Source organism: Sprattus sprattus (genome assembly GCF_963457725.1).
Source record: "Sprattus sprattus genome assembly, chromosome: 2".
Classification (NCBI taxonomy): domain Eukaryota; kingdom Metazoa; phylum Chordata; class Actinopteri; order Clupeiformes; family Clupeidae; genus Sprattus; species Sprattus sprattus.
Window position 1 is genome coordinate 18,196,233 of NC_137921.1, and position 17,836 is coordinate 18,214,068.

The 17,836-nt window shown below is 40.8% G+C and overlaps 2 protein-coding genes across 3 annotated transcripts in view; both read left to right on the forward strand.

Moving 5' to 3' along the window:
• Nucleotides 1–205: 205 nt before the first annotated feature.
• Nucleotides 206–8,303, forward strand: hmgn3 (high mobility group nucleosomal binding domain 3). Its single transcript, XM_080832798.1, has 6 exons — nt 206–336; nt 2,993–3,037; nt 3,434–3,463; nt 4,208–4,258; nt 4,693–4,797; nt 7,600–8,303. Exons 1-6 carry the CDS (start codon nt 322–324, stop codon nt 7,639–7,641), a joined length of 288 nt encoding a protein of 95 aa, XP_080688924.1. The 5' UTR covers nt 206–321; the 3' UTR covers nt 7,642–8,303.
• A 4,117-nt stretch (nt 8,304–12,420) lies between these two features.
• Nucleotides 12,421–17,836, forward strand: part of phip (PHIP subunit of CUL4-Ring ligase complex) — a 59,055-nt gene continuing 53,639 nt past the window's right edge. For both annotated transcript variants that reach the window (XM_080833613.1, XM_080833614.1), the window contains exons 1-4: nt 12,421–12,541; nt 12,657–12,715; nt 12,800–12,829; nt 12,979–13,038. In XM_080833613.1, the coding sequence (XP_080689739.1) occupies nt 12,502–12,541; nt 12,657–12,715; nt 12,800–12,829; nt 12,979–13,038 (189 nt within the window). In that variant the 5' untranslated portion in view covers nt 12,421–12,501. The remainder of the gene's footprint in view (nt 12,542–12,656; nt 12,716–12,799; nt 12,830–12,978; nt 13,039–17,836) is intronic.

The window sequence follows — 17,836 nt, forward strand, 5'->3', positions numbered from 1 at the left end:
TACAAAAAGCGCGAAGCCAATCGCTGACGTGTCATGAAAACCTTTCCGAAGAATTCCACCAATGTCGGGGCCCATAGTATTTACATATTTGAGTGATAAGCCAATCGCAGTGTGACCAGGACACAAGTTTACACCGAATTGCCCAATGGTCAAAGGCGAGGGCAGAGTTTAGGGTCCGCATATTATTAACATGTTATTAGCGGAGGTGTTTTAGATATCGATCCGGTATTTCGTGTTAGTTACAAACTCGCGCCTTCTTCCTTCAGGTCAATACATTCCAATTCTTCTTACGTCAAAACAAGTGAGATACATCGGTTAAAAATGCCCAAGAGGAAGGTAAGCCACGCTGTTTTCTATGCTATTAACATTCGTTATTACTTTTTCTATTTTGAAGAAATAGCGGTAGCAGACTGTCTTTTTCTACCCTGGCACTAGTCTTTCAAAAAATGTCGAGCAGGTGAGATGAAGATTAAGTTCGAAAAACCTTTCACGTATTTCACAGCTTTATTTGCTTTTGATGTATAATGGCACCAGGAAACATATCTGATATCATTTGGTATCTTTTTACTCTTCGTCGCCGAAGCCACTTGCTTTCTCCTCCATGACTGTGGGTTGTTTTATTAGGCAATGTCTCTCCCGGCTGAATTGTCGCCGCTTCGTGCGCACTTGCGCTGAATGACACTCGACGGTGATGCTTAACGGCGCACGGCTCGATTTTAACGGAACGGTTTATCCCAATTGCGACTGCGTGAACTCGATGTTGCCTGGCTACATACATTGTGAGAACAGCAGTATTTACTTTGACGATGGCGATGGAGGACGTTTTCATTTTCTCTAAAGGCATATCTAAACCTACACCCTCTTCCTCCTCCTCCCTCGCGTTTCAGACCCGTATGTAGCCTAACCTACCAGCTCGTCAATCACAAGTACCGACCCGTTGCGGGAGCGCGCACAGGGGCGCGGATAGGATAGGAGACAATTGCCATGGTGAATTCAGGCGAATGGATTTCAAATTTCAGGAACCCGCATTACCATATGTGAAATGCATGAATGCACAAAAAGATAAAAGAACACAGATGCACTTGCTCATTATTGTCGTTCAGTCAGCCATTTCACGTGAACACTGTAATCGGTTATAATTATAGGCTAGTTGAGCGACCAAACTCGAGTTTAAACTGCATTTGCTTTGGAATAAAAGGGCCGTGTCGTCGGAGGATGAGGGGGGCGGGGATCATCACCCGCTTGGTAACTCCAACAACGCCTTGTCTTCTGGCGCTGCCCTAAAGGGTTTTTTCATCGTGTGTCGTTTAATAAGGCGGAAAAAAAACATGACAAATATTTTTTTAAATAAATAAAAGACATATGCTGTCATTTTGAATTGGTTGTATTTCGTGATTTCTAAATCATTTATGGTAAATTAGTGCATTAACTCTAGGCTTATGATCACTGAAATATACCAGCAAATGACCGACGCAGGCGATGATCGTCCTAGCAGTGGCTTTACGATGACCTGTGGAGTGTAAAGGTGAGAGCATTAAGGGTTTCTCTCCTACTTGCCCTCTCACCTGCAAATAACGCAGCTTATCCGAGGATTTGCATTCAGAATGGCGCTGCACATAGGCTACATTATTTGAAGACAGACTAACCAGCATTTTAAAAAGCGCGGCATAAACAATTAATAGTTTGTAAATGTTATTGAGATCTTGACAAATCACTTCTCAAATGTGATTGTCCCTGTTGGGTTCTTTGTGTTCGCGGGGCACTTAGCGGGTTAGTTTGAATCTTAAAAAAAAAAAAAAAAAAAAAAAAAGTTGTCTGGCAGCTTCTAGAAAATCGAAAAACCTGTTTTGCCATTAAGAAAAACTTTTTTAATAGGGTAGCTGACATCATCTCTTCTCGGCTATAGAGAGGTTTTTGCATCGTCTAGCATCAGAAATGACATGAGCAGATGTTGCAGCTAGCGGCTGATCACAGCAACAGTTTAGCAAGCTGGGACCGACTGTGCTCAAACCTTGTTCCGTGTGTTGCCTACTTGACTTGTGAAAAATGGGGCTGTAAAGATGTTAGGGAATCCGTGTACAGGCAGACCAAGCTCTTATTGAGAGCAATATGAAAGTCTTCAATTCAATCTTTCTGACACATACAATGTCCTTGATAATAAGTGATGTTAGATTGCGAACATTTCTTTCCATATTGTAGAATTTCAACAGAAATGTAGGAAAAATGAGAGGTACAGTATAACATTTCATTCAGGGCTACATTGTGGGATGAACAGGCCTGAAATTCTCATATTGATCTTCTGTTGATTACACATACATGACAATATATTATGTGGTCATAAAATATTCACTCCAAAAAACATCATGTAAATTCGTTTCCCACCAAGAAGAGAGATGCTGCCTGTCAAATGCCGACAGCAACTGAAATCAGTGTGAAGCAGGGGGTTTGTAGGGCATTCACCCTATCATATTGCAAGGTGCTGAGATATGGGCCATAAAGGATTAGTAATCTGAGGTTTAACCCCCAGCCTCTAATCTGAGGCAGTAATCTGGTTAACACTGCAGGATTAAGACCCCTCTTCCGCTGTATCTTTAAGAAGAACCACAAATCCACTTGCCTCCAAGTGGTGACATTGAACCAATGAGAAAGGTCACACACGTCTGCGTGTTTTGTGTTGTTTTTTAGTTCTTAAAGTCTAATGAGTTATATAATTTTGTTGATGCAAGCAGACATTTTCTGTAGAAAAACAGACACACACACACACACACACACACACACACACACACACACACAATAAGATGCTCACATTTAGTTTAGCACTTCAACAAATAACTGGTGCCTGTGTATGATTTCTACTGATGCCCAATAGGGAAGATGACCAACCAGAGATACAAGTGTATTTGACCCCGATTGGTGAAATGATTTTGTGTGTGTTTGTGTGTGTGTGTGTGTGTTGATATGTTAATTAACAGTTCTGCCTCTTTTCATACAGTCTCCAGAGGGTGCTGAGGGTAACACAAAAGTTACAAAACATGAAGTGAGTTTGTGTTTGCTTTATATTAAAATGCATTGTCTTTAAAACACACACATACACACATGCACACACTTCATTCATGACTATTTTTTATAATATATATTTATTACAATTGTTTTTAATTCAAGTACATACATGTGCAGTAAAAATACCACCACAATGCTAGCATCTTTGTGCTGACATACATATGCACACACTCACACATACACATACACATACAGATACACACATGTGTGTAAATCACTTGAACACTCCTCATTTGTAATTCGCTTTCCCTCACCTGTAAGGGTCTTGAGATAAAAGCATCTGCCAAATGAATGTCAAATATAATGTTAGTGCAATAACACTGTTCAAACAGTTGCAATAATGCTAACCACCCCTCTTTTCCCCTCTCTCCAGCCTTCCAGGCGATCGGAGCGGTTGTCTTCAGTAAGTCTGTCTTTCTCTGTCATCATTACACCACTCACAATTGAGAGTAGTTGGTTGGATTAAGTGGATTAAGATGTCCTCCATGACCACTGGCTAGAGTATAACCGATAATGAGTTGGTTTATGCAGGTCATTTTATAGTTACCTTTCAGTTATTCAAAGTAATTTGAGTGTGACACACAGTTAGAAAACTAAGTATAACATGGTATACTTGATTGCTTAAATATAAGGTTGAGTTGTTTAGCAGGCAGTTTTATACCAAGCGTCTCACAACAAAGTCTAATAAAAATGAGTATAACAAGTGTTACGTTAGTGATAGCATTCAATCACAATTATTGTTATTAATTAGTGATAATAGTAATATTTTAATAGAAAGGTCATGTAGCAGCACAATCTTTAACATGTACCATTTACATAATAAACATGTTCGAAATGTATTGATCACATGATGTCATTAGCAATAGTTATGCGTTAGGTTTGATAATTATATAAGGAGTATATTATACAGTATGTGAAGGAGGTGTAGTGAACATTATACTTACAATCAACAGTTTAAGTTTCTCTCCAGTAGCTTCTGACTCTGTGCAGGCAGTGTTGCGTTTGGCATGCTTGTCGTTGACTGCAGTAGTATTATGCAGTTTTGTGCTGTTGTAAGACTGTACCTATGGTGTGCAGTGGAGTGGGGTTGGTGGGTCTTGTGGGACTGTCATGTGTGGTTGTGTTGATCTGTGTGTTTGACCTGCAGAAACCTGCCCCTCCCAAAGCTGAACCTAAGGCCAAGAAACCTGTCGTAAAGGTAACACCACACATGTACAAATACATGCACACACAGATACACACACACATGCATACATTGCAGATGTGGTTTTGCAGGTATAGGCTACACTTTGCATAAGCATATCTTGAGCCAAAAAGACAAACTTATTTGTGCGAGAGACCCAGAGAAAAGTTATTTTTCAGAGCATTTGTTAGTGATTGCTGTCATAGGTATAAAAAGATAGTTTGCTAAATAAGCAGTCATCAGTATCATTAGTATGTGTGGACATCTAACTTAAATAAACGAAACATCATTTAGAATAAGACAAGTAAGGCGAGAGATTTATAGAGCACATTTCAAAGTAGGAAACTTGACTAATATGCATTCAGTGAGTTAGGATCAAAGAGCAACTGTAGGCTAAGGGCTGATATGTGGACTTGTGTTTTGATGTTCATACATTTGCCTTTCAACAGAAGCCAGCAGATGACAAATCTGTTAAAGGAAAGAAGGGAGCGGCCAAGGCCAAGAAGGAGGAGAAGGAGGTGGTGCCTGCCGAGAACGGAGAGAATGCAGAGGAGGTACGAGAACGCCACCCCACGCCTCCTTAGTGTTCATGGCTGTGTTTTCCTGATAATGTGTTAACACACAGGGAACAGCTACTGAGGTTGAGGGGCTGAATGCCCTTAGTTCTCTTGACTATGACTGTGGGTCTGTGTAGCTCAGCTGGTAGGGTTGGTCGCTAAGAACGCTAAGGCTCATGGGTTTGAATCCTCTTAATTACTAATGTGTTGCTGTAGCGTAATGGGTTTGAATCCCCAAACTCTTGCATCCTCTGCTAACGCCTGTAACCAGATGCTAGTTCCTAGTCCACTGAAGTAGTTCAACCGGTAGGTCAAGGTGTTAACAACATACAGGTCATGGGTTGAATTCCCTGGGAGCACAGAGCATAATGAAAATGTACACCTTACCTGCAAGTTCTTTTAGATAAACACACATGCTAAATTGAATTGTTCCCCCTAATAATCTGCAGCAAACACATGCATGAGCTCTTGAATATGCTGCTGAATTCAGACTAATAGGAATTCTTACTGCACATGTCTTGCTCTGTGCCATTCCGTATGTCCCTTGATGGTCTTGGTGCTTTTTGGCGTTTTAATCTGTCATTCTCAGTCCTTAGCTACTTCAGCCCTCCCATCCTGACCCTACACGTGTGTTTGGCTTGTTAATATCCCATCATCAAATCAAGCACGCAAGCTCCTCCAGAGGGTAATTCACTGCCCCCTCACAGATTAGACCTCTTGGGTGTTTGTGTAACCACACAGCAATCTTCACTGTTCATTGCTGCTTTGCGGACATTTGGCTTTTATGGCGCTATAAAGCACACCGAGATGAAAACCGGAGGGCTCCTCTGATAGTTACTATGATGCCCAAGCCAGAGGGGCTCAGAAGCTCTGGCCCATATCCGTAACCAGAGTCTGCAGCTGCGTGGACAAAAGGGGATCAGGGTAAAGACTATGTAGCGACAGAGATGCTCCACTGGAATATCCCAGGGTTTTTGTGCAGTAAGTGGCCTCTTATCCTTGAGGACCCCTGGCCCTTGGTACATCCCTAGGGGACTGAACGTCATGATAAAGCATCCTATTCCAGAACAGTAAGGCATGCCGACTATTGCAGTTATAGACATAGTTACAGGTGTGGTTATAGGTTATGTTTTTTTTGGCACACACGTATTTTCCAAACGACTTACAAAACATTTGGACATAATAAATAGAATAGTTGTCTAGCCGGTTCCTGCTGCTGTAGTACCCAAAGTTACCCTGTGGAGACGGCATTGAGCATCCTCATGTTCACATGCTCTTACCCAAGGGGACTGCTGAAGTTATGTGTTATGATATGTGTCATCAGGACTTCATTCATCATCATTCATTTCATCATGTTGCTGTTTATGTTGAACCACAGGAACATTTTCAAAAGAAATGGTTTCTTGTCATTTGAAAGGATGCACGCTGTGGTTGCTCAGAAATATGAAGTTGTTTGACCCTAAAATCATGAATCGCTTCATGCATTGATACTCCGAACGGTACCGAGACTTTTACAGTATGTAGTCTCACCTGTGATATTCAAAATGCGTCACGGTGAGGTTGACTGTGCTTTGTTAATATGATCTGTTTGGAACAACATCAATACCCTGCACATCATGTGGTTGGGCAAGCTAAGTTCTTCAACAAAGCAAATTCCTCCAACCTTACAGTCTTAACTAATATGAGTGAATTGACTTGCTGACTGAAAGTGGAGTGAATTGGGTAGGGGTAGGGTATGGTATCACCGTGACATAATATAAAGCCGGTTGCTAAACCCCCCCTGCTTAACCCCTAGATGGGTGTAATTATGAAGTTGTGAATTCCGGAACCCTAAAGCATGAGTCAGTTATAGTTACATGTAGTATTTGGCAGACACCTTTGTAAAAGCAACTTACAAAACATACATAGAATAATTTAAATAAATATGAAAAATTATAAACAGAACATTTAGAACAACAAGAATAATAAAAATAGAATAAGAACAACATTTATGTGTATATAACAATACATGCATATAATAATATACGGTTGGGTTTCAGGGTCTAAGGTTAAAGGTCGCAGCTTAAAGACTGGAAGACTTGGCCATGTTATGCTCAAATGATGACATGTGTGACAGAGTCAACATTAGAACCTCATGTCATTCTAACACCATCTCTTTCCTTCTGCGTTTGTGTTCGTCATTTCCTCAATGTCACACATTTCCATGACAACTGAAATGGACGTGGTTATCCTTAATCACTGCACACACATTAACGCACTATCACATACATGCTCCAATACACCCATTCACACATTAATTAAACACACCCCCAGATCTGTGTGTCTCGCTCATCTGTGAGTGTGTCTTCTTGGAGGACCACGACCCCCCTGCTCCTGACAGTCAGAGGGCAGAGTGAGACCGTGAGAGTGAAGGGTACGGGATAACAGTGTGTGTGTGTGTGTGTGTGTGTGTGTGTGTGTGGTTGGACCATTTGTGGTGTGGATAGCTCTGCTACAGGTAGTGTGATCTTGATTTGACATTTGTGTGTGTGTGTTAGAGCAGGTTGTATGGCCATAATTGGTAAGAGTGTGTTTTGCTGTGTAGACCACTAATACTGTGTGCTGTGCCTGAAATAACATTGTTTTGGCTGAATCAATCTTGAGGCACCCAATCCATGATTTAGGATATGAAAAACCAAGATAATGTTTGGATGTTGGCCAATCACATGGCTTTTACTCCCCTATTAGCAAATCGGATCCTGTCTATAGTTGATATCAGCCAATCACACTCTTCCTTTTTTTCCCTCCTTTTCTGTGCAGGAAACTGAGGCTGCTGAGGCTGAGGCTGAAGAGAAGGAATGAGTGATGACTCTGAACTTTTCTGTGGGTTTTCTTGGGGAAAGAAAAAAAGAATGTTTTTTATTGCGTATTTTGTAAACCGCTTTTTTTTTTTTTTTTGATTTGTCGTAAAAGGTCACCCTCCTCCCAATGGTTTGTCTCTTACACTTCCCACACAGGAAACGAGATTGACAACACACAAAAAAAACCTCACTGTTCCATCATGTTTTCATTGGTTACCAGTGCAAACATTGGCATAGGTCCTCACAGGGACCGTCATATCCTATGATACCAATGTATCATATCAATGACTACACTTCCCATGATGCCATATGTCAACCAACCAGCAGAGGAAATGACCTGTGATTGGAGGATGATTAGTGCTTAGGATAGCTGTGACTTCTTTTTCTTCTTTCTCTTTTTCGTTTTTTTTGTTTTTTCAAAGGGAGAACTCTGTGAAGAAGTGCGACGAGACTTAGAGATGAAGTAGTGTGAGAGAAACCTGCATTTGGTTTTGTTGATTTTGTGTTTTACTGTGTCTGTGTAGAGGGTGTGGGGGTTTGTCCTTTTTTTTTTTTTTTTTTAAGACTCTTTAGTGATGTGTGACCCTTGACCCCTGGCATATCGCCATAGCAATAAAGGAGTGGTGGTTTGTGCTGGACGGTTACTTCAGATGGTTTTTTTTGTAATCCCCACCTTCCCGTTTTATTTTGAATACTCCTTGTGGAAATATTTTAAAATAAAACAAATGTTAAAAATGAAACACTGTTTCAGTCTGTTGTCATTTGTGTCATACGTGTTTGGTCTCGTAGCTCATACTTCCTTGTACTGCCTTGGTCTTGTAGTCAGGTAAAAATGGGAATGGATTTGGGATTGGGAAAGGTTTCATGGTTTACCTAATCCCTCAACTGTGTACCATTAAAATCTTCCTTTTATTTTCACTTTCCCTTATGATGTGTCTCACTGAGTTGGTAAGTTAGAAAGCCTCTAAGAGTCCCAGTATGTGTAGTTTAAACTCACAAAAGCCTTTCATGGGAAAACAGTCTCTACACACAAATACACGTGACTACTGTACACACACACACTAACACTTTAAATACAACTGCTGATGTCAGGAAGTGAAAGGTCAGCACTGTCACTGGCTGGTGATGGTGGAAAGGGGGCGGTGGGGACAGCAAGTAAGGGAAACTTCCCTCATTGGTTGTCTCCACTGTCACTCAATGTGTCTATTCCAGTAAGGGTGACTGTGTAATGTCTTGAAGATTGTATGTTCTCACCCATTTCAAGTGGCAAAGATAAAACAGCTTTCTTTATCTGTGGTCTCATTTCAACATTGCGCAAAGTGGTGTAATCTGTACAGTGCTGTAGGGCACACATACCCAGCTGGATTTCCATAAACAAGAGTTGCAAAGTGAAACTTAACGAATGATAGTGTTTGACCCACACAAGTACCACAGAGGAAGTTGTCTTGTGACTTACGATCACTGGTGTAGCCAGTCATTCCAGAGTGACTTTAACAAACACTGGTTAATATTGGTTTGTTCAATAAATAAAACATCCTATGAAAAAAAGTGAGCAAAGGAAAGTTTTTATGAACTGCTTGTGATGTAGTCCGTGGGGTTAAGAAGTGCCCCCTTCTAAAGTACCAACCATTTCCTTCTTCGGCTTCTGAATGAGTGAATTACTTCAGCTTTATTGTATAAGCAGTGTAACAATAAAGTAATGTTTCAACAGCACCAAAACAGAAAGAGTGTCTGATATAACTGTGTGCTCTTAGTTTATTTCTTTTTTAAAGATGTATTTTCATTTTCAGTGTGTGCCTTTGGACTCCCGAATTAAGTGTGCTTCAACGTGTTGTAACCAAAATAGTTGGACTTCTAAAGCATGGGAGGATTGCCATTGATTTACCTAAGCAGTTTAAGGTAAATGAAGCTAATGGCTTTAAATTCTGTCTGAACTCTTTGTTCTCTCCAAAACCCATTGTGCAGAATGACTTGAATAACCCAATGAAAAGAGTTCGGGTTGGCCTGTTCACCTTTGACCTCCATGTGGCCCCATGCACTCCAGTCACCCAAGGCTGCAGAGTGACCCCTACTGGAGGACATAGGTAACTGCACTCCTACATCACACCAACCCCACTTCCACAACTACTTTTGAAGTGGTTCAAATTATAAACACAAACTTTATTATAACTCTGTTTCTAATTCTCTCTGACTTAAAAGGCTTCTCTAGCACACAGAAAGGAAGGAACTTCAGATACCTCCTGGCTTATGCAGTTAAATATGGACTAACAAACACTGATAATCTCTTTCCCTATAGTGTAGTTATGAATGCCACAAATAGAACGTTACCTGGCTGTTTGGAAGGTCAAGAAGAAAACATTGCTCAGGTGAGAGACGCTTTTCTCTTCTCAGTAACCTACCAAATAAAAGCCTACCATGAGTGAGTCTGTCTAACATTAATACATGTGCTATTGATTGATTTAATGGATGATAAGCAGTGAGCTGAAAAAGACAATGGCAGAGGACCCATTGCGGCAAAACTGGCCACCGTATGGTCTGCTTATGTGTGATCACACACACACACACACACACACACACACACACACACACACAGAGTGTATTAGGTGCTAACTCAATAGAACACTACAGTGAATGTCTCTGAATATGACCCTCAATCGCTCATCAGCTTGTGCCGATTAAGATGTTCCTTATCCCAAAGAGAAGGAACGGGCTGAATTCAATGTCACAGTCACTCAAGAGCGCAAGGCCTACATGTACATCAAAACACACACATTGGAGAAGGCGCTATGCCGAGACACGTCTGTGTATCAGAGATGTTCGATAATTAGAAAACATTTATTTATGCAAACGCTGCCTTTTCCATCGTCCTGATTAAGAGTTTAGACTGGTACGTCTGTCACCTGTGATGCTGTCGCAGATCGCAGTTCACACACTTCGGTCATCACTACATTAAAGATGAATCCCATCATCTTAATGCCCCAATCCTCTCAACGTGGATTTCAAAACTTCATGGAGACTGATGGTCATTTTCATAAAGTAAAATCGAGTAAGAAGTGGAGCAAATAGCCCAGAATCACAGGGCGTTTATGATTTCACTGCGAGGTGGCTGCACCATCGGCTCTGCTGGTTAGATAGTCACTCTCTGTAACGTTCAGTCCACACCTGAGAGGCTGGCAAGAGATGTTGTGTGATGTGTGAAGCAGGCAGTCCTCAACATCCCACACAGAGGTAAAGGAAATTAAGACAGCACTTCTACCTGGGAAGCAGTAACACGGTCTCCAAGCACAAATGTGTCACAAACACATGCATGATTACTTGTGCTTCCTGGACAGCAGCTATGCTGCTTTTAATTGGCTTTGGTTGTCTTCTAAATTTGAGAACACCAACAACATACCAATAAGACAAGACCCTTTGCAATGATATGTGGAATATTGATTTTCACAGGAAAAAAATATACATCTTCACTTATCGTGGACATACATCTATGTTGTGTATAATGTAGTTACATCTTTAAAAATAAAATACTTTTCAGTTCCTGGAAAACAAACATAAATCAACAAAGCAATTATTACATGTCTAATTATTTACAAGTGTGGACAATGATTCTGCAATTCAGGAATGAAATCCCATGCATGAAAAGTCGAACATCCAGACCAAGGCTGCTGACTTCCAACTTTACAAAATCGCTTGTTTTTATGTTTTGGGCTGTCAGTGTCGCTTTTTAGTTACAGAAAGCAAAACATCCGAGACAAATGATGCATATCAAAACTAAAATCTTGTATCTCGAAGGCCAAATCTGTAACCATTATGGTTTTAATCTTGGCACTAATATTTACGATAAATAACGCAAAATTCTGGCCCGGCCAGTCTCAAAGCTAATTTTTCTGCGTACTTCATATAATCGAGCACATTGTCTGCAAGAATGGCTGATCCTTTCCTGTCCTTTCTATTAAGCGTGGATTCCTGTAACTCTTCAGGTTTAATTCATTGCATTCCGCTGTTTTTAACCACCCTTCCCCCATTTTACAGCCCGCTTACGTTTCGAGGAGTAATGGAGGATTTCCGAACCCAAAAAGACATCGAGTGGGGGTTGCATTTTACAAATGTTTTCACAACAACGTATGACGATGGCTGTTGTGGTATTTTGTGTCGTTATTACACTGAACACCTTAGTAATTGTGTAGGAATAAGGTAGCCAATCTTTACAGTCTTCGTTGCCAAGATTGCTGTATCGCCTTTTAACATAGACGAGGGGATTAGTATCCGAGTAAACGTCGGCCTTACGAAGTACATGTGGGGTACAATTTCTGTTTAGCGCCGCGTAATACTAACAGTTAAATGATGTCTCCAAGTGAACGCCGTCTTAAGTTGCTAGGGGATGGGTCATTTTGTTGCAACGCTGCCACCATTTCTTGGTAACATGCGTTTCTTCCCCCAGTGTTGCCATTTCAGCCTTCCTCTTCGTCCTGTGCGTGCTCACAGGACAGCACTTATATTCCTACGCAGAGGGCTTGTGCATTTTGGAGGGAGGGGGTGTGTAGGGTAAACGAACATTTAAACATGTTCTAGAATATCAACGGCCCTTATAAATATCACAGATACTCGAACTATGAAAATGTTAGTATTTATCTCATGGAATTATTTACTTAATCCGAAACGCATCGCCATCGGTGGTACTATTTGACGGAGCGCGGAAGGCAGCTACGCAACCGGACCTGCTTGCTCTCCCCTGCCTGAGAGCGGAGTGAATGGAGGAGCACCTCTTCCTGGTGAACAAACACTGACAGCTATAGGGCAGACAGCGATACCCGCTTCCCAGCACGACCATACAGCATATCCTTCACCCCTAAACAACACAAATATGGCTTCTGACAGTAAACACGTCGCGCGGTTGAAATCTGGTAAGTAAAGTCAGTTGGCGATGTGTCGTCGAAGGATTTTATCAAAAATATTTCTGCGTTCCCACGACGTTCTCCAAAGCTAATGTAGCCCATGTATTCTTCCCCCCACACGCAGAGCTCTACTTCCTAATAGCCCGATTTTTGGAAGCTGGACCTTGTCAAAATGCAGCCGAGGTGGGTTTCTTGATATTATAGAAATATTTACTATATTCTTGGGAGGGGGTGACGTGTAATCGTGTGTTTTTATTCGCTTTTCAGACGTTGATAAGGGAGGTACAGGAGAAGGAGGTAAGCAGCTGAAGCCTACTTTCGTTGCATCTCACTGCACTGTACTTTAGGTTTAATATTATACAGATTTGTCATTTAATTTAAAAAAATGATGAAGTGTACACCTTGGGAGCTTAACTTCACAAGGAAACAATATGATTCTCCCACAGCTCTTGCCCAAAAGAACAGACTGGACAGGCAAGGAACACCCTGGGAGTTACGAAAATTTGGTAAGGGGACCCTATAACCAAGAAAAAGTTTTTACAGAGCAAAATAAAAATTGAATTTCCCGCAATTTTTAAATCAGGAGAAAAAACGTACAACTTACTAGTAGGACAACTGAGCCCACGGAAGAGGGAGAGGGTTGACAGGGCCGAAGCATTTGGGCTGTCTTGACCTAGGGGCTGCGAGTTCTGTACCAAGTATGTTCAATGGGTTTAAATAGTTTGGAAAATGTAGTAGAAATAAAGATACGTCATGAATGTTGTGGTGCAGAAGCAGAGAGGAGCCGGGGGAGGGACTAGTGCGCCAGAGATCCTAGTTAGGGCGGGATGGAGGCGCCCCTGTCTCTATTATGTAGCCCCATAGTAAAATGCATACAGACTTTTTGATTGAATATAAGACTTAAAATATCCCACTCAGGTTTATTTACAACGCTCAGCAGAGGTTTTTGAAGATACACAGATATGGCTTCAAAGCCTGTGTGTTCGTGCGTATAGAACTGGTGGAATTCAGTTTGAGAAGCAGATCGTGTTGGAGGCTTGGATACCTCACGAGCGGCCGTTTGTAACTACTGAGAGGTAAAATATAAATTGTCATTATTTCAGTTTATTAATTTAGGCATTAATTAAATCAGGAAACATTCAAATACAGGATTGAGCACGCAGTTTAAAAGGAACTGTTTGTGAACGTAGCAGCAGTGATTATTTCGATGATTTTAACATATTTGTTCCGCTACAGTTTGTGAGGAGTGTGTTTGAACAATATTTTAGATTTTAAAACTTTGTATAGCAAGACGGACCAGCCCCCTCAGATCACACACCCCCAAAATATCAGTTGCGTAATCCGAGGCGGTTTGCCGATTATCTCACATAACCAGTATAAAGGCTGTCTGCAGTTCGTGTTGTTGTGGCTCTAATGATAATTTTAGATATTTTTCTACCCTCTCGCTCGCCGGGAAAGCCAGCCGCCTCGCCTCGGTTATTCTTGCCCTTCTCCGCCGTCTCGGTTGGGGTTTATCTCGCCTCCTCCCCCGTCACTTCACCAGTGGTACCACGGTGTTGCTTCATAGCGTGTGTCCGTGTGTGTGTATGTACGTGTGTGTGTGTGCGTGTGTGTGTGTGTGTGTGTGTGTGTGTGTGTGTACTGTAGTTAATTCTTGTCCAGGCTTAAACGTGATAAGAATGACTTAATTAGAAAAAGCATTGGTGCCACCGCCAATAAATACATAAATATAATATGCTGCGTAGCGATAAGCGTTTGTTTTAAGGGATATAGCGATCTGTTTAATACCAATCGTGTTGTACACTAATCGAACTATTTATAATATTCATAAACATACATTTTAATTATGTTTTGTCATATTCAAAATAAGGTACAGTTTTCTATTTGTGATTTAGTGAATATAGATAAATAGTGTTTTGTATCATTATAATAGTATTAATACCAAATATATTACATTTGCTTCATATGTCAGTCAAATAAGGCCTACGTTAAATGTTTATATAGCCTAACATCCTAATTTCAGAATTGTTCTTGGTTGTAAAATTGTTTTTGATATAAAATACAATTAGTAATTCTGGTGATAGTAGGTTAATCTTAGTTCACCTTCTTGTTTGTACTTGCGTCTGTGTTTAATCCGGGAGGTTAGTAAGACATTGTTTGAATTTAAATCTTCATCGATCTTCCTCACCCGAGCAATGGAAATATTTAACAATACCAACAAGACGCTATCACTCAAACAAGCCACGTTGCACCTTATGGGTTGTGCGTGTGTATACGTGTTTGTGCACGTGTGTTTGTGTGTGAGTCAATATATGTGTGAGTATGTATGGCAAATGAAGGGTCTCGCCTAGACTGTTAGCGAACGCAGCGCGTCTGTCGTCCAATAGGGTGACGTAAAAAACAATTAAACCTACATTAATTATCGGCAAGGCGTAGGAGGCTCGATCCGAATTAACAGAAGAGGGAAGATCGGGTAGGGTGAGGCTGTTCGCAAGGAAACCGGATTGTCGCCGTAACAATGAGTCAGCTTACTTATTAAAATAATAATTTATATTAATCCATATATCCATATATCCTTAATATGTGCACGCATAGCCTGTTATCCAGCCCACAGCCCATTTAACAATTATAACGTCTGTGCCATATTGCAGCATTTAAAAGCCTCTGTCCCGCATTATAATTTCTTGAATGGGCTTGCAAGAAGTAGGAGTGTGGTCTCATTGGTTACTTGAGAAGACAATGTGGGGAATGTACACGTGGGTAATCACTATGGCATTCTCTCACTTTAAGGCTCCAACACGGAGTCTCTGGGGTTGTAGCCTGGCGGCTTTTGGCCCCATGCTTGACATTGTGTAGTCATTCAGATCCAGCAGCTTAAAGCTGCAACTGGAAAATCATCTGGAACAAGTACATACATAATCACAACTGATTGCAGTTTTAAATTAGCAATGCCAAACCCTCAGGGACAAACTGTTTGTACATATTCAAACCCTTACACTGGCCTTACTACTGAAATGTTCTTTTGTCTTCGGGGGCTTTCCCTGAAGCGCACTAGTCAACCTGATACTGGCTAGAGGGGGAAACACCACACACATTGGCCACTGAAAAGCGATGTTGACACTCTGAACCTTCTGGAGCATTTCAGTTAAAACTAAATTTAGCATAATTATTACTGAATGAATCACATAATATGATATAAATGCACATTTCCTGGAGGATAAACATTCAAAAAATACATGCAGTTCATTGTTTTTGTGTGTGCGCGTGTGTGTGTGTTTACTTGAGGGGCCACACGAGATTGTCATGACTGTTGTAACTCTTGACAGTTTGAGGCTGTTATATGTCCAACCATGCTGTTACACACACATTCCCACACGGCCTAACACACAGCTGCCCTGGTTTGGGAAGTAGGTTGTTATCCTGAGTATAAAGCTGTGTTTTACACATGTAGACCAATCAGGCATGATATAGTTACGGTTGGCTTATATGGTTTTGTATAGGGTTGATGCCGCTAATCAGTTTACTTTTCTAAGAGATCAGTTGTGCATTTGAGGCACGTGTAAGGCAGAAATGGCTGTCGCTTCAAAATTAAAACTGATTTAAATAAATGTTTCAAACATTTCAGGCCTAATTGGTGTTGAGACCAAGTTTTGGATATTGATGAGGTTCATTTCTTACAGCGTGTCTCGGTCAATTTGCATATTTTCTATTCTGTCATTTACGCCCATGTTTTTGCACAATGCTACAAACAAAATAAAGACATGTATAAAGGGCGCACTGCCATGACCACACATACTTCGCAACGGACATCTAGACATACGCAGTGTAAATTAGGGAAAACATCTAGACATATGCAGTGGGAAAACATTAGGGGAAGAAAGCTCAGAAAAGACCAAGTGTAAACTAATAAAGACAGGAACTGCTAATGGCTTTGTATATTTCAGCCTGTAAAGCATACAGATAGTTGGAGAGTGATGTTTTTATCCTGAACATATGTCTGTGTGTTATACATGTAAACATTTGTAACCCTATTTATGTGATAACTGCTAAGGCTGTTTAAATAGGCATTTGAGTCTTCAGTGTGCATATATGTGAGATTGATGTTGAAATCCCTGTGTATGCATGTGGGTGTTGTACACGTAGACTAATGAAGCGTGTGTGTGTGTTTGTGTGCACTGCTGTAACCCTATCTATCTGACAGTTGCCAAGGTTGATAAGTAGGCATTTGTCTCTGAGTGTCCATGTACGTGAGGGGATGCTGTATATGTCTGTATGTTATAACTGTAGACTAGCCAGGCATGTGTGTGGCCTTTGTAGGCATTTGAATGTTCATATAAATACTTGTGTAATTATCTTACTGTGTTTGTGTATGGTTGGGTAGTAACCATTTCATTCATAAAAAGGGAGGGTAGGAGTGTATTGCCCACAATGTGGACACCATAGGCTGCACAGTTAGTAGAACAGATGAATATCTACAATAATGATGAAACCATCATTATTCATCCTGCATGTGTATGTATTGGCAGAAGGACCCTCTCTTTTTTTGTGGGCAATTTGGTCCAACTTTATTTCAATGGGCCATCATAAAGAGGGAACTGACCATCTGTTGACACTGTGTTTACAATGAGGAATGCAACCAAACTGGGATTTATGGGTTAGGGTTAGGTTATGGTCTCAAGTAGTTGACAGTTAGTTGTGAGTGAGGTTTGTTTGTTTATTTGACAAAGATTCCGTTGAACTATTTGCAGATAGTTGTTGATAGCCACTGATAGTTTGTTGACTTGTATGTAATGGACGGTAAAAAGAAAAAGTTTCCAACAATCCTGCTTCTGACATGTTTGAAGGGTGTCTTTCTCAGTTTAAACACATGCTGATTTTATTAATTGTGCTTTCTTGAAGTGGATTTCGGGTCATGTCCATATTCCCGTGACTAGGACTGTGTGATAGACCAAACGTTCACTTACAGTATATGGATGATGGCAGTCTCTCTGTTATCTAGTTCTCCTTTTCACGCGTTTGACGAAATTTCATTTTGGCTGTGATCGTCTGCTGGTCCTTAAAGGAATCTACCCAGTTGTGTGTTTTTCCGTTTCTCAACTTTGATCCGGGCCAGCCTTGGTTTGTCATTTAGAAAAAGGGCATTGCACACGGCAAATCATGGTGTAAATGCTAGTTTCTCACGCATAGTATTTACCCAGAACCTGATCATCAAAGTGTCTAAAAATGAGTTGCTGCTGTGGGTATGAACTTTTATCATATATTGCAATGCATACATACCACATTCACATTTCCATTCGTTCTGTT

Bases quoted from the DNA above. Each gene is read 5' to 3' on its own strand.
- hmgn3 (XM_080832798.1), top strand. The intron at 3,464-4,207 runs GTAAGTCTGTCT...TTTGACCTGCAG, and splicing joins GATCGGAGCGGTTGTCTTCA to AAACCTGCCCCTCCCAAAGC. The intron at 4,259-4,692 runs GTAACACCACAC...GCCTTTCAACAG, and splicing joins CCAAGAAACCTGTCGTAAAG to AAGCCAGCAGATGACAAATC.